The sequence below is a fragment of the Paroedura picta genome, chromosome 1, assembly GCF_049243985.1.
Source record: "Paroedura picta isolate Pp20150507F chromosome 1, Ppicta_v3.0, whole genome shotgun sequence".
NCBI lineage: Eukaryota > Metazoa > Chordata > Lepidosauria > Squamata > Gekkonidae > Paroedura > Paroedura picta.
The window spans coordinates 19,766,891-19,791,654 of NC_135369.1; the positions used below are offsets into that span (position 1 = coordinate 19,766,891).

Sequence of the window (24,764 nt, forward strand, 5' to 3'; positions counted from 1 at the left end):
GTGGAGGGATGGGAAAATGCAGCAGAAATGGTCGCCTAGCTGTCTGGGAACAGCAAAATAGTAAGGATGACAAGCGGAGGCATAGAATCATAGAATCATAGAACCATAGAGTTGGAAGGGGCCATACAGGCCATCTATTCCAACGCCCTGCTCAACGCAGGATCAGCCCAAAGCATCCTAAAGCATCCAAGAAAAGTGTGTATCCAACCTTTGCTTGAAGACTGCCAATGAGGGGGAGCTCACCACCTCCTTAGGCAGCCAATTCCACTGCTGAACTACTCTGACTGTGAAAAATTGGAGTAGTCTCTGAGAGAAAATCAGAGAAAAATCAGGCAGCCTCTCATGATACAGCTACGGTGTTCCGTAACACTCTTCCTGAAACCTAGCCCCAAATTCTAAAATCTGCCTTTCCAGCAAGATCAGTTTTTGCCTACTGCTGGAGGAATGGTGGGGAGTAGCAGGGATGCTCCTCCTGCATTGGGGGGGACAGGTCTCCCAGTATAGAAACAGTCCTCTTCACAGACTGGCAGTGGGGAAAATGTGGGTCTGTCTCAGTGCAAAACGTCATAAATCAAGAAGTGGCATGATAACCATAGAGTTTTGAGCAAATCCTAGAGTGTCACCTGAAGACAATGACATCACTTCTGTTTTTACACCAGAAATGGCATTGCACACACATCCTGGTCCCCCCAATTCCACTCAGCTGTGGTCATACCTGTAAACTAGCCAGATTCTGTACTCTCTTTAAAGGCCCCACAAGGAATGCCTTTAAAGGGTTCCTGTCCACAGCCGGTGGATAAAAAAATATGTGAGACACCAATCCGCTCTTATGTTTGTAAAGTGTGGCCTGAACAGCACATTGTGTTATTGACTGGATCTTTACATGCAATAACTCTAAAAAAGCAGTTGGGGAGGGGGTGTGTGGACAGAGATCAGGGCATGGGGGTGGGGAGGTTCATGTCATTCTGTTACCCACCCATTATCTCAGTAACAACTGCCTCTCCTCCCCAGGTGCAATTAGCCCTAGTAAGAAAAAAAGACCAACCTCCTATTTTTGCCTGTTTTTTTTAGTTTTTTAATCTACCAGGACTAATTGCATGGGGGGAAGGGGGGAGGGATGGGTCAGGATAATGGTTGTGGGGCTGTGGCTGCTATGCCCATCTGCTGCCCCCCACTCACTGCTGTTGTCATTAAGGGAGCATATTTTTGCACCCTGGTGTGGAAGCCCATTGGATTAACTGTCTCAGGCCCAGCTGATGCACAGGAAGAAATGCGGTGGTCTTTCCAGACAAATACTCAATTTAAGCCCTGTAGCATGTTAGAGACTTCAACAAGATTGGGGGTGCGGGATAATATCGATTTTGAGAGTCACGGTTCCTTTCATCAGAAATTTTTTCTCTTAAGTGTAGCAATGGGAGGAAGCTGTAGAAACCAGGGGCAATAGGCTGGGGAGCTTAAGCATCCAACCCTTTATTCTGTGCTGTTTTCCCAATTTCTATCACTTTCCCTCCCCATCCTGCATCCATGCGTGTATTTTTTGACTTCATGGAGGCTGTTTTGGAGGGTGGGGTACTTCTTTATTTCTACATTCTGTCTTCATTTCAGTGCTCTTAGTAAAAGGGAATTAGATAAATTTGTGCAGGACGGGCCAATCAGTGAATGTTCGCCATGGTGGCTAACAGGAAAACCTCCACATTCAGAGGCAGTCCGCCTCTCTGTGCCAGTTGCTAGGGGACATCAAAATAGGGAAGTAGAGGTGGTTTTCTGAACCCTACTTTCCAAAGGAGTCTAAAAATGGCTTCTGAACCGTCTGAACGAGGTGGGATGGGATAGATTATTGGTGTTTTGACCACTTGCTTGTTTTATTGCAATTGGGGTTTTATTGTATTTTAATGTTTTATTCTGTGAACCGCCACGGGTTCCTAGGAAATGCGGCGGTATATAAACTGAAATAATAAATAAATTACAATCACCTTCCACTCCTCACAACAGGTACTCTGTGGGGTCGGTGAGGCTGAGAGAGCTCTTAGAGAACTGTGTAGCCAAGACCACCCAGCTGGTGGCATGTGGAAGAGGAGTGGGGTTCGGTTTTCCGGATCAGAGGCCGCTGCTGTTAACCACCACACCACTTAAGAGCCCTTTGGAGGAGAATCCAGTGACCTACTTTGCGAAACAGAAAGGGCGGCCCTCTGGTCTGGTCCAGCAGAGCTCTTCTTATGCAGTTTAGGTTCTTTCTTTAGAATTATAGGTTTTGCTTCTTAAGCCCAGTTATTCATGCCTGAGTTAATAGCCAGGCCAGGTTACTCTAGCCCAGGGGTAGTCAAACTGCGGCCCTCCAGATGTCCATGGACAACAATTCCCAGAAGCCCCTGCCAGCATTCGCTGGCAGGGGCTTCTGGGAATTGTGGTCCATGGACATCTGGAGGGCCGCAGTTTGACTACCCCTGCTCTAGCCCTCTGCTCAGAGATCTTCACAGGTTTCCGGTCTGTTTTCAAGGCACACCTCAAAGTGCTGGTGATGGGCTTGGGACCTAAGGCTGCGGCATTGGAAGAAACCTCACTCCCTCACTGCCCCCCTCCCCCCCCCCAGAAATCTGCCCATCTGGTGCGATCAGCAGTAGCAGAGGCCATTCTCCCATGGCCTGCCTTCAGAAGTCTGATGAGAAGGGAGGGGGCGTCTTTTCTGTGGCTCAGCTGGGTGACCAGGGAAGTCCCTTCCAGGGGATGTTTCCCTGGAGTTGTCTCTTTCAGATGCTGAGCTTTTGGTGGCAAAAGTTTCTCCGCATGTGTGTGTTTTCTGTTGTGCAGCTGGTTGTCCTGTGTTCCCAGCAGTGTCATTTAAATGAGATTCTTCCCCTTTGTTTGTTAAAATGTGTCAGCTCGGTGTAGTGGTTAGAAGTACAGACTTCTAATCTGTGGACTTCTAATCTGATTCCATGCTTCCCCACATGCAGCCAGCTGGGTGACCTTGGGCTCACCACTGCCCTGAAAAAACTGTTCTGATCGAGCAGTGATAACAGGGCTCTCTCAGCCTCACCCACCTCATAGGGTGTCTGTTGTGGGGAGAGGAAAGGGAAGGAGACTGTAAGCCGCTTTAAGCTTCCTTCGGGTAGAGAAAAGCAGCATAGAAGAACCAACTCTTCTTCTTCTTCAGTAATCTCAGGGCTCTCTCAGCCTCACCTCCCTCACAAGGTGTTTGTTGTGGGGAGAGGAAAGGGAAGGAGACTGTAAGCCGCTTTAAGCTTCCTTCGGGTAGAGAAAAGCAGCATATAAGAACCAACTTTTCTTCTTATTTTGCCTTTGCTTTTTCATTTATGCCCCAACCAGCAGAGGATTCCCCCTAAGCCCATGCTCAGGCTCCCCCCATAGCTCTTTGTGGAAGCTGTTTTGCATCCTCGCGGGAAATCCGATCCTCAGGGAAGCTGTCCCAGAACCATGAAGCAGCCGCTGAACAAGCCCAAATCGGGACCATGGTGGAACATGCCTTAAATAAAATAAGACCTTTGTGGGAAGAGCAGAGATGCACAAGGGAAGATGCAGGGAGGGTTGGTCCTTCAAGTAGGTCCTCTCGCGCTGGTCATAAAGGGCTTTACAACCATGTGATTTCAGGCTGTCCTCTAGTCCTGGGGTAGTCAACCTGTGGTCCTCCAGTCCATGGACTACAATTCCCACGAGCCCCTGCCAGCTCATGGGAATTGTAGTCGATGAACATCTGGAGGACCACAGTTTGACTACACCTGCAGCACACCTCTGCTGTGTTTGACTATTCCAGATTCCACTGAGTCCCACTCACCGAACCCTTCAGCCTGACGCGAGAAGCGTTTCGGATATCGAGGGCTAGGATGGTGTCTCTGGCTCCCACGTAAAGGGTATCTCCGTCTTGGCTCAAGAAGAAAGTATCGTAGCTCCGAACCTCGTCCTGGGTGAAAGAGGGGATGATCCGATTTGCGTCCCCTGAGTTGGCGGGAAAGACAAAAGCAGCATGGTATAAATAACAAAAAACGACAGACAAGCTAGTGTTGGTAGCAGGAGCGTTTGGGGAGGGATTTGCGTGACCGCTGCTGGAATGCTGGACCAATGGACTCTGGGCTCAGCCCAGGAGAGCTGATATTTGCGTTAAGCCCCCAAACCACAGCCCTCCACCCTCCTGCAGCATTACCCTAAGCCAGGGATAGTCAAACTGTGGCCCTCCAGATGTCCATGGACTACAATTCCCATGAGCCCCTGCCAGCAAACACTGGCAGGGGCTCATGGGAATTGTAGTCCATGGACATCTTAAGAACCGCAGTTTGACTACCCCTGTCCTAAGCCCACGCAAGTCAAAGGGCATAGCTGCTTAGGCTGGGTCGGGTAATGAGAAAAGGCCAGGGATGGGGGTGGGGGAGACAAAAATGGAAGTGAACCTCTTCTGAGCCTCTGAGGAAGAGACGAACGCAAGGAAGAGAAAATTAGATCATGGCCAAACGTTCTTAAATGGCTTAATCGCCCGGCCCAGGGAAGGAAACGTAGCTTGATTAAAAGGCATGCTTTCAGACCTGACAGCCATGTTTAAAGAGACTCATCCTGGATAAGATCCATCTCCTATAATTAACAAACTGTCTCCTGCGATCAAGGGAAACTTTTGAGAAGCAGCCCTAAATGTTCTTTTGCCTTTCGACCTCTGTATTTTAAAAAAACAACATTCCTTATTGGGAGTTCAGAAGCACTTCTGCATTGGTTTATTTCTTCCACTTCCCTGCATTAGGTTGTTCAGGATCCTGCCCTCCAAGGAAGTTGCCCTCTGCATCTCTGCAGGTTGCCACTCTGGGCTTGCTTCCACTCAGAACTGTTACCGTGAGCAGAAACTCCTCTATGTTTAGGGGTCTTCTGATCAAAGGCTGTAAAGTTGAAAGAGTGAAATGGAACCTCCAAGTTAAGAGGCAGTGTACCTCTGAATACCAAACCCTGGGGGGAAAACAGCAGGGGGTGGTTGTTTGAAATCATGCCCCCACCGTGGTATTTCTGAAGGCGTGAAGGCCCAGGCCTGGAGCAAAGGGTACTTCCAAAATTGTCCTTGTTGGATTTTCTTCCTGCATTTTGGAGCTTTTAAATACCTGTCCTTGAGTCCAAAGTAGGACTGAGGCCTCAGGATTCCTTGAATGCCCCAGGTATTATTTCTGAATGTTCTGCAAAGTGACATGCATGCGTGTGCTTCGTCACACCTTTCAGTTTGTATAATTAATGCCCGCAAGCACACTGATCAAACTCTGCCAAAAGGGCAGCAGCAATGTGAGTGTGCATAACAATTCATTTGGTCTGATATGCTAGCCACATTGCAGAGTGAAAACATCTCACCACAGTAAGTATTTGGGTGCAATCTACGCACAATCATATTTATTTATATTTTAATTTATACCCGCCCTTCCGGATGTAGTCGGCCCAGGGCAGCGCACATCAAGATAAAAGAATAAAATACAACAATGGCCATAAAAACCCTTCAATTAATCCCCAGAAAAATACCAAAACTCGAAATTTCAATCAGATTAAAATGGCTTTTTTAGTTTTGTGGCAAGATTATACCAATGCACACATGTGTAGCCCAAACCGAAAGGTGCCAGAGGAGAACTGATAAAAAGGGACTGAAAATTTTGGCAAACTGGGCATGACTGTGTGCAGGAATTATTTGCAGCAATTCTCAGAGGTAAAAGCTAGAGTTGAGAAGGAGCAGAACACAGTGGATTCTAGATTAAGCCAGAGAACCGGAGAGATCTACTGGGCCACTCCCCAAGCAGTTTCACTCCGTTTTTTCCACTAAAGCCCATTTTTATATCAACCAATGATTTGTCTCAGGGCACATACATGTGCTATGAGATATATAGATGAGATATGCAGATATAATTCTAGCAACCCCAAACGCTCATCTATAAAGCAGTCTGCTTGCTGTGTCTCTGTAGGATTCAGCGTTCTGATATCCTCCCATCAGCCTTTACTAGGGAGATGCATTATTTCGGCCAGATGCCTACATTAGGCTGTTCAGGATCCCAGTGCAAGTAACACTATCTGTCCTCCAAGGAAGTTACCCCCTGCATCTTTGCAAGAATTACCATTCTGGGCTTCCTTCCAAACGGTTAACTTTTGCAGAAATTCCTCCACGTTCAGGGATTTTTTGATCAAAGGTTGTAAGTGGAGAGAGCTAAATGGAACCTCCACGTTAAGAGGCAGTGTACCACTGAATACCCGGCGCTTGGTGAAAAAATAGCAAAGAAGGGTTGTTTCGATTCATGCCCGCTTTGTGGAATCTCTGAAGGCAGAACGCCGATCCAGATGGACCTTGAGGTCCAGCTGAGTGACGATTCTTGCGTCTCTAAAGCAGAAATGATTGCACAGAAAGACTTTGGGGAGAAAAGAATCAATAGACAGCTGAATTGCTTGGAGAGGTAGCAGCTGGTGTTTGTTGTCTGTGTGTCAGCAGATGCTGGAATAATTACCGCCGGAAGACACCGCTTTTACTACGCCAATTCTATTTTGGGGCGACAAAAAAATGGCAGCTTCCCCCCCCCCCCCCCCGCCACCACCACAAGCTTGACTTTGCCTGGTGTGGTTCAGTGGCTGCAGTGCTATAGTGAAGATCTCTGCAGCACGGAAATGGAAAAGAAGGTGGGTGGAGAGGAAACTGTGCATACAGGCACAGGGGTAGTCAAACTGCGGCCCTCCAGATGTCCATGGACTACAATTCCCATGAGCCCCTGCCAGCATTTGCTGGCAGGGGCTCATGTGAATTGTAGTCCATGGACATCTGGAGGGCCGCATTTTGACTACCCCTGCCTTTGATTCATGCTGGGGGTCTTCAGCCAGCCATTTCTCTGCCCTAGTCCTCCATCATCAGCAATCCAAGGACAATGGCCTCCTTTGCAGGGCTGTTGTAAACTGCCCTGCCCCATTCATGTGAGGAGCTCGACATCGAATACATCAAATGGCAATTCAGCCAGGCCCTGGTTTGAATCCTGTCTTTGGTGCTGATGGGTTTTGGCGCCTCTTCACCCAGGCCTTTGACGTCGAGTTTCCTCTGGGTGCTGTCCTGCCAGGGTGTGAGGGAGAAAGGGAGTATGGGGGAGCTATGCTTTAAATGTAATTAGATTATTTTATTCTGTATTTTTGTGACCCATCCTGGGACCTTCAGGTGAAGGGACAGGATATAAATTCCTAAATAAGAATTTTCCAGCTTCCCCTTGGTCTGCCCCCCTCAATCTAAAATAGAGGAAGAATAATGCAAATCTACTTTACAAAGATTACTGAGCTAATGCATGTGAAGTGTACTTGAAAGTTACATAAACACAAAGTATTCTCTTTGCTAACCACAGGGCTGATTTCTTGTAATCAGCGCAGGGAGGGCTTTCCAAGTTTTCATTTTTTAAAAAAAATTCTAGAGCTCTGCTCCACTCTCATCCCCTACGGAGCATCGGCAGGCAGAACCTGAGAGCTCAGGGATGGAGCTTGAAGATCCTGCCTTAGCAAAGCAGAGTTACAACAGAACCTAGCAAAATTGGGCAAGCATTATCAGTGGTTTATCCCAGCGCTACATCCAAAGGACAACGTAAAGAGTACTAAATGAGGCTCCCCGCCCTGAGGGGCTTACAATATCAACTTCAACATTAATCTGGAGGCAACAGAGGGCACACAGGTGGTTGCAGGATATGGCAAGAGGGGTCATTCAATTCAAAGCAGGCTTCATGCCAAATGGCAAGTTTTGCTCAAAAGGGAGTTTGATAAAAAAGAGGCAGTCATTGGAAGGGTCTTCAGAAGGTCTGGTGGCACAAGCCCTGCTCTGGCCTGCAGGTCCTAGTCCACCTTGCCCATTCCAAGGTTTTTCCAAACACCTGGAGCTCTCTCTCTCTCTCTCTCTCTCTCTCTCTGGCAGGCTTTCTCAACCTAGGGCACCTTAACAGGAACTTAAAAGAAAACATGCTTTTAGCACAGCACCAGACTGAGCAAGGGGTTCCAAAAGAAATGGGTAAAAACAAATCCTCTGTCCCTCTCTACAGACATGCCCTACCGGATGTTAAAACATAGGACAGGCACCTTTAGCTTAGATTTTTCCAGAGTTTCCAATACCTTGAAGTTTTCACCAGCTCCTTCAGGTGAGCACATGGTCAAATGGCTGCCTTCTCCAGAACTCAATTAAGAAGTTTTTTCCTTGCTCCCCTGAGTTTTATCGCATTTATTTACGTGATTTATTTCCCGCCACTCTCGGAGGGTTACATGATAAAACCCCCATACAATAGAACTCCCATTAAAACCCCCAATAAAATTAACAATTCTCTTTCCCCCACCCACTGATCAAATCAGGCCTGGTGAGAGATTTCCTGGACATCTACAGGAATCTCCTTCCTTCCTGGAGTCTCTATAGCATTTAAAATACTTACATTCCATGTAAGTTATAATGTTCTGTGTAAACCGCCCAGAGCTGCAATGAAATGGGCGGTATAGAAATCTAAATAAATAAATAAATAAATAAATAAAACCTCCAATTCCATCCCCTGCTTGGAGACTGGAGCCTCCTATTGTCTCTAGGTATACCTATTAGCTTTTCTTAAGAGGTGGCCCGGTAAGCCATTCACTAACTTTCTCCTCTCCTCCCAATTTGTACTCTGCTGGGGGGGGGGGGAGCCTTTTTAGAAACACAAGGTTTTGCTCATTTCATCTTCAAAGAAATGAAACCTACAACTAATATGGGCCCTCTAGAATTCCCCCAATTTGACCAATCTGTAGGGTTCAGGTCTTGTTGTTTTCATGGTCTTGTTGTTTTCTTGGTCCCTGTGAACTGCCCTGAGCTGCAAGGGAGGGTGGTATAAAAATGTAAGAAATAAAATGAAATAAAAATAAATTGAAATAAATTATGGTTATTTATAGGCTATGGATTGTTTCTTGTGTTGTTTATATGTTTTATGTAAACTGCCCTGAGCCTCCGGGGAGGGCGGTATATAAATATAATTAATTAATTAATATAGTTAAAACACAGCTATTCTACCAGTCCTTGCCCTCCTATTCGACAAGATACACACATCCAACTCTCTGAACCGCTTCATGTAAGGATTCAACATCAGCGTTCTTAGGACGCCAGCATTCTGCAGCCAGTACCAATTTCTGCCAGGCAGAAGGGCTGTCCAGCTCGTTCTGTATCTAGCCCTCGCATGCCCTTATTAGAAGAAGAAGAAGAAGAAGAAGAAGAGTTGGTTGTTATATGCCGCTTTTCCCTACCCGAAGGAGGCTCAAAGTGGCTTACAGTCGCCTTCCCATTCCTCTCCCCACAACAGAATGTTCCCCACAACAGAATATTACAGAATGTGCCTCCCGGTTTGCCACGGACTCCCCCCGTCTTTGGGTTACTTACCGCTCCAGATGGTCACCCTTGGCATCAGGTCTGCAGCCAGGGTGGCAGCGAGTCCGAGAAGGAACCCCAGAAGGCAGGAAGGCTGGCTGGGCTTCATGGTTGGTAGATGGTGGACGGCGGCCGGGAACTCGGAGGAAGACCGAGGGGCCCGTGGGTGCTAACTTGGTAGCTGTGAAAAGAAAAAGGGAGGCCGGCAAAGAAGGGGAAGTTGCCTGTTAAAGATGAAGCGTGCTTTGCAACACTGCGCTGTCTGCAACAGAAGCGGGATTTAAAGATGCAGGGGGGAGATGAGGCGGTCCTGGGGCTCCAGGATTACTTGCACTAACCACTGTGGTTTTTCTAGCAGGACGGAAGAAGAGAGAGGAAAGCAAAACTCCTCTTCTGAGGTCTGGAACTCCCCAGAGAGCTGGGTGCATGGGCACAACTGGAGGCGGCTGCTGGGGAGGGAGGGGGGAGGTGCATGGCTGGTGCAAGTGTCTCTACTTTACTTTGCCAGTTGAAGGCAGGAAGCCGGTGGCCCGGCGGTAGAGTGCCTGCCTCAGAAACAAAGAGCTGGAAGGGCCCTCGAGGTCTAGTCCAACCCCCTCCACAATTAAGATCTAGCGGGCAGAATCTGCTCAGGATCCCCAGCTCCAAAGTCAGGGCCTTTTCGGTGCAGGCCCTGGTCTGGTGGAACGATCTGCCAACTGGGATTAGAGCATGAGATTAGAGATCAGACAATTCCGCAGGGCTTGTAATATAGAGCTATTCCACCAGGCCAGGTTTTCTCAAACTGGGCTTCATGAAACCCTGGGGTTTCTTGAAAGCCCTGGAAGAGTTTCTTGAATGGGTTATTTAATTAATTGCTTATATTTTTTAAACATTTATCAGGTGACAGGACCATCGACACCCTCCCCACATGGCCAATGATGGGCCTGGAGGGGGTGGGAAAGGGAGGGTCCCGGGTGGACATGTACACAACAAGAAGAAGAGTTGGTTCTTATATGCCGCTTTTCTCTACCCAAAGGAGGCTCAAAGCGGCTTACAGTCACCTTCCCATTCCTCTCCCCACAACAGACACCCTGTGAGGTGGGTGAGGCTGAGAGAGCCCTGATATCACTGCTCAGTCAGAACAGCTTTATCAGTGCTGTGGCGAGCCCAGGGTCACCCAGCTGGTTGCATGTGGGGGAGTGCAGAATCGAACCCGGCATGCCAGATTAGAAGTCCGCACTCCTAACCACTACACCAAACTGGCTCTCATAATTCTGCTTTCCAACCATATTCTGCAAGATTGTGCCACTTCTGGGGTTTCTCAAAGAATGTTTCCGGGGGTTCTCCAGTGTAAAAAAAAGCTGAGAATGGCTAGCTTATGCTTTGAATTCCACTTTGTTGGTCTTAAGGGTGCTGCTGGACTCAAATGTCGTCCTGTCGTTTCAGAGAGTAAAAAAGACGGTTGGCAGTAAAACAGTTAGATTGCACCTCCGCTAGCCCCTTGAAGACCTACAAGATTTTCAGGGTATAAAAGCAGGGACATCTGACTCTTCTCCTGGGCCCCCCAAGGGGCTCCTGGACTCTAATCCAGTTGTTTTCCCATCTGTACCTTGCAACTATATTGGAGCCCCTTGGGGGCCCCACATGTTCCACATGCAGACCCCGGGTTCAATCCTACCCCCACTCCCAACTGGAAAGATTCTTGCTAACAGAGCTGGGAAAGGCTCCCCCCACCATGAGAAAAGACAGTTTCCCACAAAACCAGAGAAGCATCTTGCATCCATTAAACAGGGTGAAGCTATTTGGGGTGAGTGCCGTCATGCTGCGTCACGTCTAAATACCAGTTAAAGCAGGGGTAGTCAAACTGCGGCCCTCCAGATGTCCATGGACTACAATTCCCACGAGCCCCTGCCAGCTTTGCGCTACCATTCCTTAACTGTAATCCCTACAACAGTCCTGTAAGGTAGTCCAGTAGTGTCACATTTGTGTTGTGCATTGGTGGCAGGGCAGATCACGCTGAGACTGAAAGTGGAACCAGGGGGGGGGGAGATCAGCTGGTCAGCGGTTGCTGAGTTTACATCTTTCTTCATTCTCTGTAGCCCTGGGATTCCCCCACAGACTCGAGCGAGATGTGGGGCATTTGGCCAGTTGGTTGTTGTTCGCCAAAGGATCAGAGCTAAGACCTGGGGACAAGATCAGCTAGTGGGGAGAGAGAAGACCTGCTTAGAAATCAAAAGGTTTCCCTTCTTGGCTTTAAGGGATTTTCCCCTCTAGTTGCTCTGGATCCCACTTAGGGAGAAAAGCGGAATACAAATATACTAAACAAACAAGAGCAGTTTGTATGAGACCACCCGAGTCTGGGGTTTCTCAAAGGATGTGTCCTTCTTGAACCCACTGGACTACACCAGAGCAACAGATAAAGGCGTCTAATAAAGGTTCCAAAATCCCGACTGAGAATTATGTAATCTCCGGTGCATAAACAGCCTTGCTATCACAACCAAAGTCAAGCAAGTATTTTGCCAGGGATGCAAAGGAACAAGGCGCAACTTGTGTTCTACCCGTATTGACTCACAAACAGACAAAAAGGAGGAGGTTCACACGGAGAAATCGCTCAAAGAATTCCTCGCGCAAACCGGCGGCTTCCCTTGGTCGTTTTCTAGCTTCAAAGAAATAACTGAGAAAGTGCTGCTCACACGTCCCCCGTGCAGCAGCCAGTTTGATCCTTTGATTCATGTCTGGGATCGGGCAGGTATTAACCGCCAGCAATTTTCTTCGGAACACTCCCCAGACGGTCTGGCTTTGGCTAAAACACATGCCTTTGGGTAGCCACTCCTGTACCTGATTTAGCTTCCTCCCTGGAAGACCATGATTCCGGAGGGTTTGTGGGTTCTTTAGAGCAGGGGTAGTCAACCTGTGGCCCTCCAGATGTTCGTGGACTACAATTCCCATGAGCCCCTGCCAGCGTTTGCTGGCAGGGGCTCATGGGAATTGTTGTCCACGAACATCTGGAGGGCCACAGGTTGACTACCCCTGCTTTAGAGCATGTGCCGCAAAGATCCAGCGTGATCCTTTATGCGCCTCAACTCGTACCAACAGCATACTGTTCCCACCGACCTGCCTGGCTGCTATGCTTTGGCGTCTGCTGCATTCATTAAAATCACACTCCAATTAGGTTAATGACAGGCAAGTGAGATGTGCAGATAATTAAGCAGCACTGCCGCTCGTAAAATGAATTTCTCTACCCCACCCACCACCAACTGTGGTTGCTAGCCCCACGCTCCTGCCTGAAGACCCAATATTACATTACTGGGTTGTTTGGGACGTTTCCCAGTGTGTTCAAGTCACCATCAGGATGGCCTCAACTTGACTCGGTATTCGAAGAATTGGGGCTGGACAATCCATTTGTATGGGAGGCGTGGGATGTTTATCTCCCAATAAAATTTCAAAAATGCATTCATTTACTTCATTTTATATTTATACTCCTGCTTTTTCCCCCCAGTGGAGACCCGAAATGGCTAGCAACATTCTCCCCTTCTCCATTTTTTCCTCACAACAACCCTGAGAGGTTGACTTGGCTAAGAACAAGTTACTGGCCCGAGTTTAGTCGCTCAGCTTCCATGGCATAATGGAGATTCGAACCAGCAGCTCCAACAGGGGTGGCCAAACGGTGGCTCTCCAGATGTCCATGGACTACAATTCCTATGAGCCCCTGCCAGGGGCTCATGGGAATTGTAGTCCATCTGGAGAGTCACCGTTTGGCCACCTGACCTAGACCTTAATCATCACAACACACTGGCTCCTAGACAAAAGCTACTGAGGTGCCAAATTCGGAACAGGAGTAAAATGGGGGAGCGTTAACCCTTTCTCCCATCATCCCCCTCCCTTCGCCCCCACTCACAGCTGACTAGCCTCAACAAGGAAACATACCCATATTCCATTTTTTGGGGTTCTCTATCAGTTTGTGGGGAGAAGGGAAAGCAATAAGGAAAACAATACAGGTAGAAGAGGAGGAAAAAGTTAAATCTTTACCTAAAGGGCTCCAATTTAACCCCCTTCCCCACTCTGGTTACTTTTACATTTAAAAAAATGAGATATCCAGTTATTCATCTTCCATCTAATAGTTCAGCCCTTAGTGTGGACTGAAATTTAGGGCAGCCTCTTTCAACAATTTTTACCATTGAGAAACCCCTGAAACATTTTTCAGGCTTCGAGAAACCCCAGAAGAGGCACGGCCATGCACAATATGGTCGGGAAGCAGAGCTGTGGACATGCCCACATGGGGGCTCTCCCCTTCTCACCCCCTCCAGCTCCTTCATTGGCCATTTTTCTTGTGGGGGGGGCAGGTCGACATGAGCATACGTGGTCATATTGCCTGAAAAATGTTTAATAATTTAAAAAAAATAATAATTAGCTCCCACCCATTCAGGAAACCATTCCAGGGCTGTCAAGAAATCCACCAGGGTTTCAAAATCCTGTTTGAAAAAGTCTTATTTAGGGGAAAGCTCTTCAGAGGGCTTACTGTAGGAAGAAACAGGATTACAAGGAACCACACAACAAAAGTTATAACTGTTCTACGCCAGTTTAACTGTCAAGATTCCCCCCACCAAGAATCCTGGGAACTGTAGTCTGATAAAGATGTTCGTTAAGGGGATGTGTTTAGGGGCCCCCAACCATTAAGAGCACTACGGATCCCACAAACCTCTGGAGAGAAGGGATGATCAATACCCAATTAACTTGTGACATATGTTCCAACACACAAGGCATTGATGAACACATAAAGGCTCGCCGTGGCTACAACAAAGAAGGAACATCTATATGCATTAAAAAAAGAGACCCAGATTATCTCAAAAGCTGTACTGTTTACAGACTGGTTCTCTCTGGCACATTCTACGCTTGTTTTAACTCATGCTAATATCTCACCGTTCTGAATAATTTTGCAAGAAAGCGGGGGGGGGGAGGGGAAATCACAGAGTCAATGATGCAAATGCAGCCAGGGCAAACTAGGATCTGCCCTTAAGTCGGCGATACCTTTTCCGTCTGGCCCTTGACGTGCCGAACCGGCTGTCTAACCCTCCTCCGGGTACGATCAGCATCGGAAGCCGCCAGGTGATGAGAAGCTGACAGGCGGGCGACGGGGTGATAAAGACCAGCCTAGGGCGAGTCATCCCGTTTCCTGGCATTGCCGGAGTGAGCCAGCAAAAGGATCGGCTGCCGTCTGCGCGTGGAGTGCAGGCAGTCCAATGAATTGGAAGCAGGCAGTGGGGAAACCAGGAGTTGTGCAGGGAGGCGACAACAGAGAACCTGCTTTGTGGGGAGCCTCAAGAGCAGACTCGGCGGGCGGCCAAGAGGGAACACGAGAGGCAAACATCTCCAAATGTACAACGCAGCAGCAGATCTAGCCTGTTTACCTGGATATGGGTCCAAGTATCAGCTCTCTAAGGCAGTGGTCCCCAACCCCCGGTCCGGGGATCAGTACCGGTCTGTGGATCAGTCGGTACCGGGCCGTGGCTCCTCCTCGTCCTCCTTCCTGGCTGCTGCCTCGGGGGCTGCCCTGCCACTCTGCCACCAGCTCACCTTTGGTGTTCTCCGGTGGCCATGGCTGGGGCTCCCTCTCGGCATGGCACTGTGCAGCTGCTGCTGGCAGTGCCCCCCAGCGGGCGGCGGGAAGTCAGGGGTGCCGGCGGGAAAGCAAGTGGAGCAGGGGCTCAGGCGGCGGCAATGTCCCTCGGCAAAAGACTACCCCCCCCCCAGGCCTCAGTAAAATTGTCAAGCATTTACCGGTCCCCAGTAATAAAAAGGTTGGGGACCATTGCTCTAAGAGGCGGTCTTCATTCGGATGAACGCATGAAGACGCCTTCAGAGGCAGACCAGAGGGTGATTTTGGCCTTGTCTGCTGAGAGATTTGCAGGGGCCCAGCCTGAGAGAGGATTTACCTAACAGGCAAGGACCCTGGTACACGTTGCAAAGTAGGGGGGAGGGGGTGTCAGCAGCTGAGACAAGGACTTTGCAGGGCTCTCTGCATCGTTTCCTGGGGAGCATGCGTGGGAGGGTACTATGGCAGTCGTCCTGCTCATGGGCTTCTCAGAGGCAGCTGGTCGGCCGCTGTGAGAACAACAGGATGAGGGACTTGATGGTCCTTGAGTACGATCCAGCAAGGCTCTTCTTGTGGCTTGTAATTATGTCTCAGATGCACGATGGGAGTTCTGTGCAGACCGGCCCCCTTCTGCTCACAGGAGCAGCTCCTGGCCCCACTGTGAAATCGCATCACGTATGCGGGTACACATATTTTTTCTTTGCAAAAGACAACAAGCACAGAACAGTCGCTCTGCGGGGTATACCGCGAAAATGGCACAAAGGGTGAAAGCTGAAGCACCTTCTCCCATGATCTGGTCATGAGTGGTAAAGTATCAGCCACGGATGCCCACTGTGCGTCAGAACGTAAGAGACGCCTTGCTGGATCAGGCCAATGGTCCATCCAGTCCAACACTCTGTGTCACACAAGTGGCCAAAACGCGGGTGCCATTAGGAGGTCCACCAGTGGGGCCAGAACTCCAGAAGCCCTCCCCCTCTTGGCCCCCAAGCACCAAAAAGAAGAAGAAGAAGAGCTGGTTCTCAGATGCCGCTTTTCTCTACCCTTCCCTTTCCTCTCCCCACAACAGACACCCTGTGAGGGAGGTGAGGCTGGGAGAGCCCTGATATTACTGAAGAAGAAGAAGAGTTGGTTCTTAGATGCCGCTTTTCTCTACCCGAAGGAGGCTCAAAGCGGCTCACAGTCACCTTCCCTTTCCTCTCCCCACAACAGACACCCTGTGAGGTGGGTGAGGCTGAGAGAGCCCTGATATCACTGCCCAGTGCCATGGCAAGCCCAAGGTTACCCAGCTGGCTGCATGTGGGGGAGTGCAGAATCGAACCCGGCATGCCAGATTAGAAGTCCGCGCTCCTGACCACTACACCAAGCTGGCTCTACACCAGACAGAGCATCACTGCCACAGACAAGGCGTCCCATCTATTCCTTGTGGATAATAGCCACCCATGGACCTCTGCTCCATATGGTTATCCAGTTCGCCTCTTGTAGCTGCCACCATCTGATACCAAGTTCTCATGTTGTCCACTAACGAACACCAGGGCTTGTAGCGCACAGCAGGGGTCCTGAGATCTGTTAAATGGAGAGGTTGGGGACCGGCAATGTGGGTTTTCCAGGGACGTTTTCAAATTCAGATTTGAATAAAGAATCGGGATACTCAAATAATGTCAGCAAAAGAAGGCAAATTCGCCAAGGACAAGCGCTAGGGGTTTGTCTCACGGCCTCCATTCAGCCCATCCAACATGACTGATTTGCAGCGCAGCAGCCCTGGCCGTTACAGATAAACAGACTACAATAGACGGAGCGTTTCCTACAAAGAAGTTTAACTGGGAAAATTTCCCACAAAATTTTCTGTGCCACCTTTTCTGCCCCACATCACTGCCAGAGACCGAACCCAGAAAACCTTCACCGTGTGCAGGCTGACATGCGCTGGCACGACCCCTTTGAATACAGAAAGCAAGCATCAGCTTGGCCAAACCGAGCGGCCGCTTTGCCTAGGACAAACTGCAGGGGACTGAACCTGGGGACGTTCGGCATGCAAAGAATCTTCCCTGGCATGTAAGCGTGGGTCTCCGCCATCTGGGATTGGACAACGCCAGGCCTGCCATGTTCTTCCAGGTGACGGAGAGATTTGTCTGGCTAATTCTGATAACAGACAAGGCTCTGGCAGAGTAACAAGCGATGCCACACGCACACGCACCCCCAGCGGTCAGCACCCGGCTCCTCACAGGGAGAAATGGTGCTCAGCCAACTGAGACTGAGCAAGGGAAACACCTGCCAAGAGTTGTGGTTGCCAAACTGCGGAACGAGATACCGACACAGGCGTGAAGGCCGGGAAACAACCCGGGAGGCTTTCAATAAAACCAAGACAAATCGAGTTGCAGGAAACGTCTTCCAACAAGACTTGGGAAAGCCCAGAGTACACATGTGCGAGCCAGCTTGGTGTCGTGGTTAAGAGTGATGGCCTCTATTCTGGAGAACCGGGTTCGATTCCCCGCTCCTCCTCCTCCACGTGCAGCCAGCTGGGTGACCTTGGGCCAGTCACAGTTCTCTTAGAGTTCTCTCAACCTCACCCACGTCACAGGGTGTCTATTGTAGGAAGAGGGAGGGTAGGCAATTGTAAACTGGTGGGTTCTCCATCTTTGGAAATTTTTAAACAGAGGCTAGATAGCCATCTGACGGAGAGGCTGATTCTGTGAAGGCTCAAGGGGTGGCAGGTTACAGCGGATGAGCGATTGGGATGTGAGTGTCCTGCATAGTGCAGGGGGTTGGACTAGATGACCCAGGAGGTCCCTTCCAACCCTATGATTCTATGATACTCATTCAGGTAGTAAAAAGCGGGGTACAAAAGAAACTAGTTCTTCTTCTGTTCTATGTGACGTCAACTCACTTCCCACTTACAGCAACCCTATGAAGTAATAACCTCCCCAAGCATCCTAGAACTGATAGCCTTGCTCAGGTCTTGCCAACTGAAGACTTCATGAAACGGAAAAAATGGTGGAAGTAGACACAGCTGGGCCATTGTGGGAGAAGTACTAAGGCTACCAGGGAACCTACATGAGCTGGTTCTCATTTACCGGCCCTTCTGAAACCTGTGCTTCTTTGGAAATCCAAAGCAGGCACCTCTCAGATGTGCAATTCCAGTTTCCCCTCTTGAAGAATCAACTTGCATTTAGCCATCTGGACAGGATCAGCCCCCGAAGGCAGTCCCCAAACAAAGAGCACTTCATCCCCAATTGTGGATGATCCAAGAGAATCCTCCTACATCTCCCAAATCAAGGGATTGTCTTGGTCACTGAGGATTCAGTGAGGATTCACTGGCAGTCTTCAAGCAAAGGTTGGATACACACTTTTCTTGGATGCTTTAGGATGCTTAGGGCTGATCCTGCGTTGAGCAGGGGGTTGGACTAGATGGCCTGTATGGCCAACTCTATGATTTTATGATTCCTTGCAAAGGTACTCCAAAATTCTGAAGCCAACTCTTCTTCTAACACCTGCAAATTTGCTGAAATTCACGTGTGCTGATTTTCAGCAGGAAAATGGCATGAGGGAAATAAATAAACTATTCCCCCCCCCCTACTGCTCTCCCCCTTTAAAATGTGCCCTTAGTGGCTGCTATCCATCCAAAAAAGCTCCAATCCAGCAAAAGACGCTCCTTTATGTTCTTGCACAACAGTTGCATTTCTGGATCATTTAACGCAGTCCAGCTACGCCTTAACTGTTGAGAGATCCCGAGTTTTGCACATTTAGAAAATTGCTTTATAGACCCCACGCCCCGGGGAGGGGCCACGGGGCTTCTAAGAGCGGTCCACGCAAGGCCGCGGCTAGCCAGCCCTGCCACAGAACTTCCGGAGAAGCAAGCTCCACAGTTCTCTGATGCGATTAATGGAGCCATGAACTCTTTGGCCTCAGCAGGCAACTGTGGTGTTGTTGTGTCGCAGTCAGTTCTGGGAAAATAAAACTCCGCAGTCGTTTCTGCAAAGAAAATTGCCGTGTGAATTTAGTGCCCTTCTGTTCGCTTTTATCTAATCAAGCCCTCTTCTCCTCCTGCTCTGGATCAGTTCTTCCCAAGGAAACCACTGGCTTCCTGCCTACCGCCTGCCATGACCTTCTCTCTCTCCCCCCTGCGCTCCGTCTGTGGCAATTCTGCTCTTTCTCTGCGAGAGACTCTCTCCCGCTGAGGTCCTCTGCTGTCGCGATTCCTTGCAAACACAGACGCGCCCTGGAGCGCCCCAGGATTCAAAACCCAAACTGGAGCTGCGTGTTTGCCATGCATTGCATTGGCAACACAAATAGAAGACGCATGCTGGGCCAGAGCCTTGGTGAAAGTACGGGCAGCCAGGCTTAAATCCAGACTGGAGGTCAGCAGCGGGGGCTTCAGAGGGTCTCTAACTACATGATTAGCAAGCCATGGGGAGAAGCTGGGGGTAGGGGCAGGCACATGATGTCACTGCTGGCATGAAAAAAAATAGGGACAGTGGGGTGATGCTCTAAACTAGTCCCCAAACCATAGAGTTTTCATGAATCCTAGAGCCAGAAGAAATGTCACATGCAAGCAAGGGTGAGCTTGGGCTCGCCATGGCAGTGATAAAACTGTTTTGACCAAGCTGTGGGGAAAGGAAAGGGAAGACGACTGTAAGCCGCTTTGAGCCCCCTTCGGGTAGAGAAAAGTGGCTTATAAGAACCAACTCCTCCTCCTGCTCCTCACATAACTGAAAAATCTTTTCTTGTTACAATGGGCTTCCCTGGCCAATCTTAGCTCACTCTCAGCTTTGGCCTCTCTTATGATTGATCTACAGTGCCTAGTAACCTGTAGGTACTCTTCTTTAGAGCTCTGTCCTTCCCTCCATTTCCCTCCATTTCCCTTTTCTTTCTTAGTTCCTCTTGAAGTTCTCTGTTCATCCAAATAGGCTTCTTAGTGTTTTTGTCTTTCTGGGATAGTCATGGAGGAGTGGGGACTCAAACCCGGCTCTCCAGATTAGAGGCCTGATAGTCAATCACCGTAAATAAGCGAACAAATTAGAAGCCGCCGCCCATACACCAAGGCGTTTTCCTTTTTCAACACTGCTCTGCCGCACTAAACCTGAATTTTTATTGAGCGGCATGATGACACAACCCCAATACCTCTTTCCTGGTCTGTCGTTGCCAGTTCAGACTCCCTCAGCCTACATCTGATTCTTTGCCCTTTGACTAACAGCACTTTGTAATGTTCCTTACAGTGCCTTGTATGGGTTTGGTACTAAAATCAAGTGGAGGGCCTGCGGGAGGAGAAGTTCGGAAGGCCACTCACTTCCCCTGCTCCCTCTGCCAAGTTCAGGCCAAGCCTGTCTTGTGGTTCTCAAGCTTGTTCAAAGTTCATTAGCAGCAGCTATAAAACAAAACACACACAGAGACCAGCAGTCGAAAGAAGCCAGAAACAGAAAGGATTTCTGGAAAAGAAAGCTCAAAAGAAAAAGCCGCGTAGAGCAGGGGTACTCAACCTGTGGCCCTCCAGATGTCCATGGACTACAATTACCATGAGCCCCTGCCAGCAAATGCTGGCAGGGGCTCATGGGAATTGTAGTCCATGGACATCTGGAGGACCACAGGTTGACTGCCCCTGGTGTAGAGGACAGCAAAGAATTAATGACAGACACCCCTTATTCAAAGGGGAACAACAGATCAAGGCTCTTGAAAGAGGGGCCTCCGCTTTGAGAAGACAGCAGGGATCGGTGTTCTGCAATCGGCTTGTCAAACCTGGAATCTCCAGCCCCGAAGAACGATCTGGGGATGGGACCGCATCGGAGCGAAATCTGCACACTTTCTGACCGTCTGTCCAATAATAACAAAATTGCTGAACAGATGGCCAGAAAATGTGGCTGTGCCTAGAAGTGGCATGTGGTGTAGTTGGGGGGTGGAGAGGGACAGAGAAAGCGAATTTTTTTGCACCCGGCCCTTTTAAACAGCAGGGATGAAGAAGCCCGTGTAAAAAGAGGGGAAAGGAGGGAAGAGATTCCCATATGCATGATCTCACGGTTGCAGTCTACGCTAATCCGGAACAGTTCATAGAATCATAGAATCATAGAGTTGGAAGGGGCCATACAGGCTCAACGCAGAATCAGCCCAAAGCATCCTAAAGCATCCAAGAAAAGTGTGTATCCAGCCTTTGCTTGAAGACTGCCAGTGAGGGGGAGCTCACCACCTCCTTAGGTAGCCTATTCCACTGCTGAACTACTCTGACTGTGAAATTTTTTTTCCTGATATCTAGCCTATATCGTTGTACTTGAAGTTTAAACCCATTACTGCGTGTCCTCTCCTCTGCAGCCAACGGAAACAGCATCCTGCCCTCCTCCAAGTGACAACCTTTCAAATACTTAAAGAGGGTTATCATGTCCCCTCTCAGCCTCCTTTTCTCCAGACTGAACATTCCCAAGTCCCTCAGCCATTCCTTCTAGGGCTTAGAATCATAGAATCATAGAGTTGGAAGGGGCCATACAGGCCATCTAGTCCAACCCCCTGCTCAACGCAGGATCAGCCCTAACTGGATCAGTTCACAGCTTTGGGATCGTTCACACTGAGGGAAGTGGTTGTGGTATTCCTTACATGTAGCAGGAATAAGGGAAGGGGGGAAGGAAAGAGATTTAAAACAACTGACCTGAACCAGGTTTGACAGGACACGAGTTCCAGAGGTCGCTACAGAATTAACCTCCAAGAAATAAGACAGCCGACTGTACAGTCATTTCACAAGCACAAGAGAACCACAGGAAAAAATGACATGCAGCCCTGGCCCAGCAACCAGCAGGTTGATAACGGGGAAACAAGACTGTGGTTTGGTTAATGTCACCAACAAGCATCTGCGGTCTTGTCAAGTTAATGACAAAGATAGAGAGAGAGGAAAGTAAGCCTTTCCAATGGTTTTCAGCTTCTCTCTCCTCAAATGGACGGGACTGGGGGTGTGGGGGGGATTTCAGGCTCCCACGGGCCTGAAACCCCTGCACCCCTCAAAATGTCAGGCAGTGTTTCCGTATTACTTTACACAACTCCCAAAGCTGTTCTAATAAGTACCAGGAAACAATCGGCTTAGAAGGGCAAGAATTTATTTCCCTTATGCGCACACTATTTTTGTGTGGGCTTCACAGCAGATGTAGTGGAGAGTGTGGTGGAGTAGGATCCTAGGAGATCCTGGGAGACCTGAGTTCGAATCTCTACTTCAACCAAGGCTGCTCAGTCAGTCGGTCAGATCTTTATTACGGTCACAGCTGCTCACTGGGTGACCATGGGACTATCACAAACTCTCAACCCGGCATGCCTTACAGGGTTGTCGTTATAGGAAAGTAGAGAAGGGGAGAACGATGCTCTAAGACACGGGGTGGTCAACCTGTGGTCCTCCAGATGTCCATGGACTACAATTCCCATGAGCCCCTGCCAGCAAACGCTGGCAGGGGCTCATGGTAATTGTAGTCCATGAACATCTGGAGGACCACAGGTTGACTACTCCTGCTCTAAGATACTTTCAATTCCAACAGAAAGGAAAAGTGGGATATAAAGAAACTGCAAAATGCGAATGCTGGTTTGAGATCCCACTTCACACCAGGTACGCTGGGGTTTGCTGTAATAAACACGAATGGGAGAGTCACATCCCAAACATTCAAGGACACGCCAAGGAGCCAGGATGGCCTGCCGCTGCCTAGTAGTTATCCAGTGCATGTTTTCATTCATGCTCCCCACTACACACATTGACCACAGTAAGCGCACTCTCTGCCAGAAAGAGCCCATGAATGTGCCAGCTCTCCTCCAACAGACCTTTCTACACACTTACACACCGCATGAGCCCACAGTGAACAATGTCAATCTTGTCGGAACATACTTATTTACTTCATTTATACCCCACTGTTTCTACAATGGAGACCCAAACAAGCTTATACTGGGGACAAGGGCCATACACTTTCCCAACAGCAAAAAGAAAGCAAAACGGCAGACCAAGTACAGAAGTCAAATCCAGCAAATACCATTAAACAAGGAGCCTGAATGGCCAGATGCTGAAATGCCCCCCAAGGGAAGGTACAAGAGGGGCTTCCTTGAGGAAAGAAGTCTTGTTTATCCCACATGGTCGCCAATGAGATTTCTGACAGAACCATTGCAAGAATGGACTCAAAGTTACAACTTGGAATGCAGCAGGTCTGCATGTATCCTGGACCCTGATTGTTAGTTTAAGGCTTTAAAGATGAGGGTGGAATATAAATGTAATAAAATAAAATAAAACCAGCCTGAATCAAATAGAATCTGGAAACAAAATGTCAGCAAATGAAGATGACAGAATGGACATCGAAGGCTCTATGCAACTTGCCCCAATTAGGAATTTCATTCTGAATCAAATATGCTTTCCAAGTAGTCTTCAAAGGAAGGTCCATGTGGGCAATATTACAGTAGTCAAGACTGGTTGTAAGTTGTAAATGACTGCAATTAGCTCTCTTTTTTTAATGGGAAGTTGTTCCTCAGTCAACGATGTGTGGTGCAAGACAGACATGGATGCAACCATGCACATTGATTACTGCCACCTACTTTGCTTGATTCCTGGAACTTCTCACCTTGGACCGCACCTATTGGACTTTGACTCTTGGACTGCCCTTGTCTGACTTCTTTGGACCCCCAGCTTATGACCTGGCTCCCTCTGCTTCCCTCCCAACCAGCGCTGCTTGAATCGGCCAGCTACTCCTGCTGAAACCTGCCTCTAACAGACTGCAGCCTGAGCCAGCACAAGAGCACACAAGGCCATTTGACACAGGACAAATTTTGTTTGCATGACCCACATGTTACTAGCTATGGGCATTTCATAGGAACACCTAACCTCTTAAAGGTAAAGGTATCCCCTGTGCAAGCACAAAGTCATGTCTGACCCTTAGGGTGATGCCCTCCAGCGTTTTCATGGCAGACTCAACACGGGGTGGTTTGCCAGTGCCTTCCCCAGTTATTACCGTTTACCCCCCCAGCAAGCTGGGTACTCATTTTACCGGCCTCGGAAGGATGGAAGGCTGAGTCAACCTTGAGCCGGCTGCTGGGATCGAACTCCCAGCCTCATGGTCAGAGCTTCAGACAGCATGCCGGCTACCTTACCACTCTGCGCCACAAGAGGCCTAACCTCTTAGAGCCCTCAAATGACTGGATTGGGCCCTGCGATGGTACTCCTGTGCACCCCTTTTACCCTTTCCCTAACTTGCACCAATTACGTGCCAGAAATTCTCTGAATCCAAATTTTCTACTAGATTTCACAGCTCTGAATTGGTCCGTCTTATTTCCAAAGTGAAACTGATGCATTAAACACAGTGTGTTATTCCCCCCCCCCCCATTCACACTAGAGAGCTGTGCATATGCAATATACTGGAAGGGGGCTTTGGTTCCTTTGCACCGCCTTCCCTTTTGCCACACGTGCATGCTGATAAAAAAATGCAGAAAAGCAACACTAATAATAAATCCCCTCATATCAAGGTTCTCTTTGCACAGTGTTTTCCCACCATCAAGATTGCACATCTGCCTCAGAAAGCAAAACAAAAACAGAATAGAAGATCGTCACCACCATATGTACAGTCCTGCCAAGACTGGCTTTTTGGCAGTGTTTTTGTAATGCGCATGTGTGTGTGTATCAATAATGTGGTGGGCCTACAAGCGAACTGGAGGAGCTGGACACAAACAAAGCATAGGACAATACAGGAAGACATTTCATCCGCTAAACCAGAATTCAGCTTGCGCACCCTTCCCACTAATGCACCTCCTTCTCACTAACGACAGCGCCGTTCCCCCGGTGCAAACGTTCTTTCTTGGGGAAGTCTACTTTCACCGGAGGGAAGTGCCACAGTTAGTGAG

General features: G+C 48.9%; 1 protein-coding gene across 5 annotated transcripts in view; it reads right to left on the reverse strand.

The window, feature by feature from the left end:
- SEMA4A (semaphorin 4A) overlaps positions 1–24,764 on the reverse strand; it is an 87,870-nt gene that overhangs the window by 29,912 nt on the left and 33,194 nt on the right. For all 5 annotated transcript variants that reach the window (XM_077325146.1, XM_077325166.1, XM_077325177.1 and 2 more), the window contains 2 exons: positions 9,371–9,539; positions 3,794–3,954 (listed from right to left, as the gene is read on the reverse strand). In XM_077325146.1, the coding sequence (XP_077181261.1) occupies positions 3,794–3,954; positions 9,371–9,467 (258 nt within the window). In that variant the 5' untranslated portion in view covers positions 9,468–9,539. The remainder of the gene's footprint in view (positions 1–3,793; positions 3,955–9,370; positions 9,540–24,764) is intronic.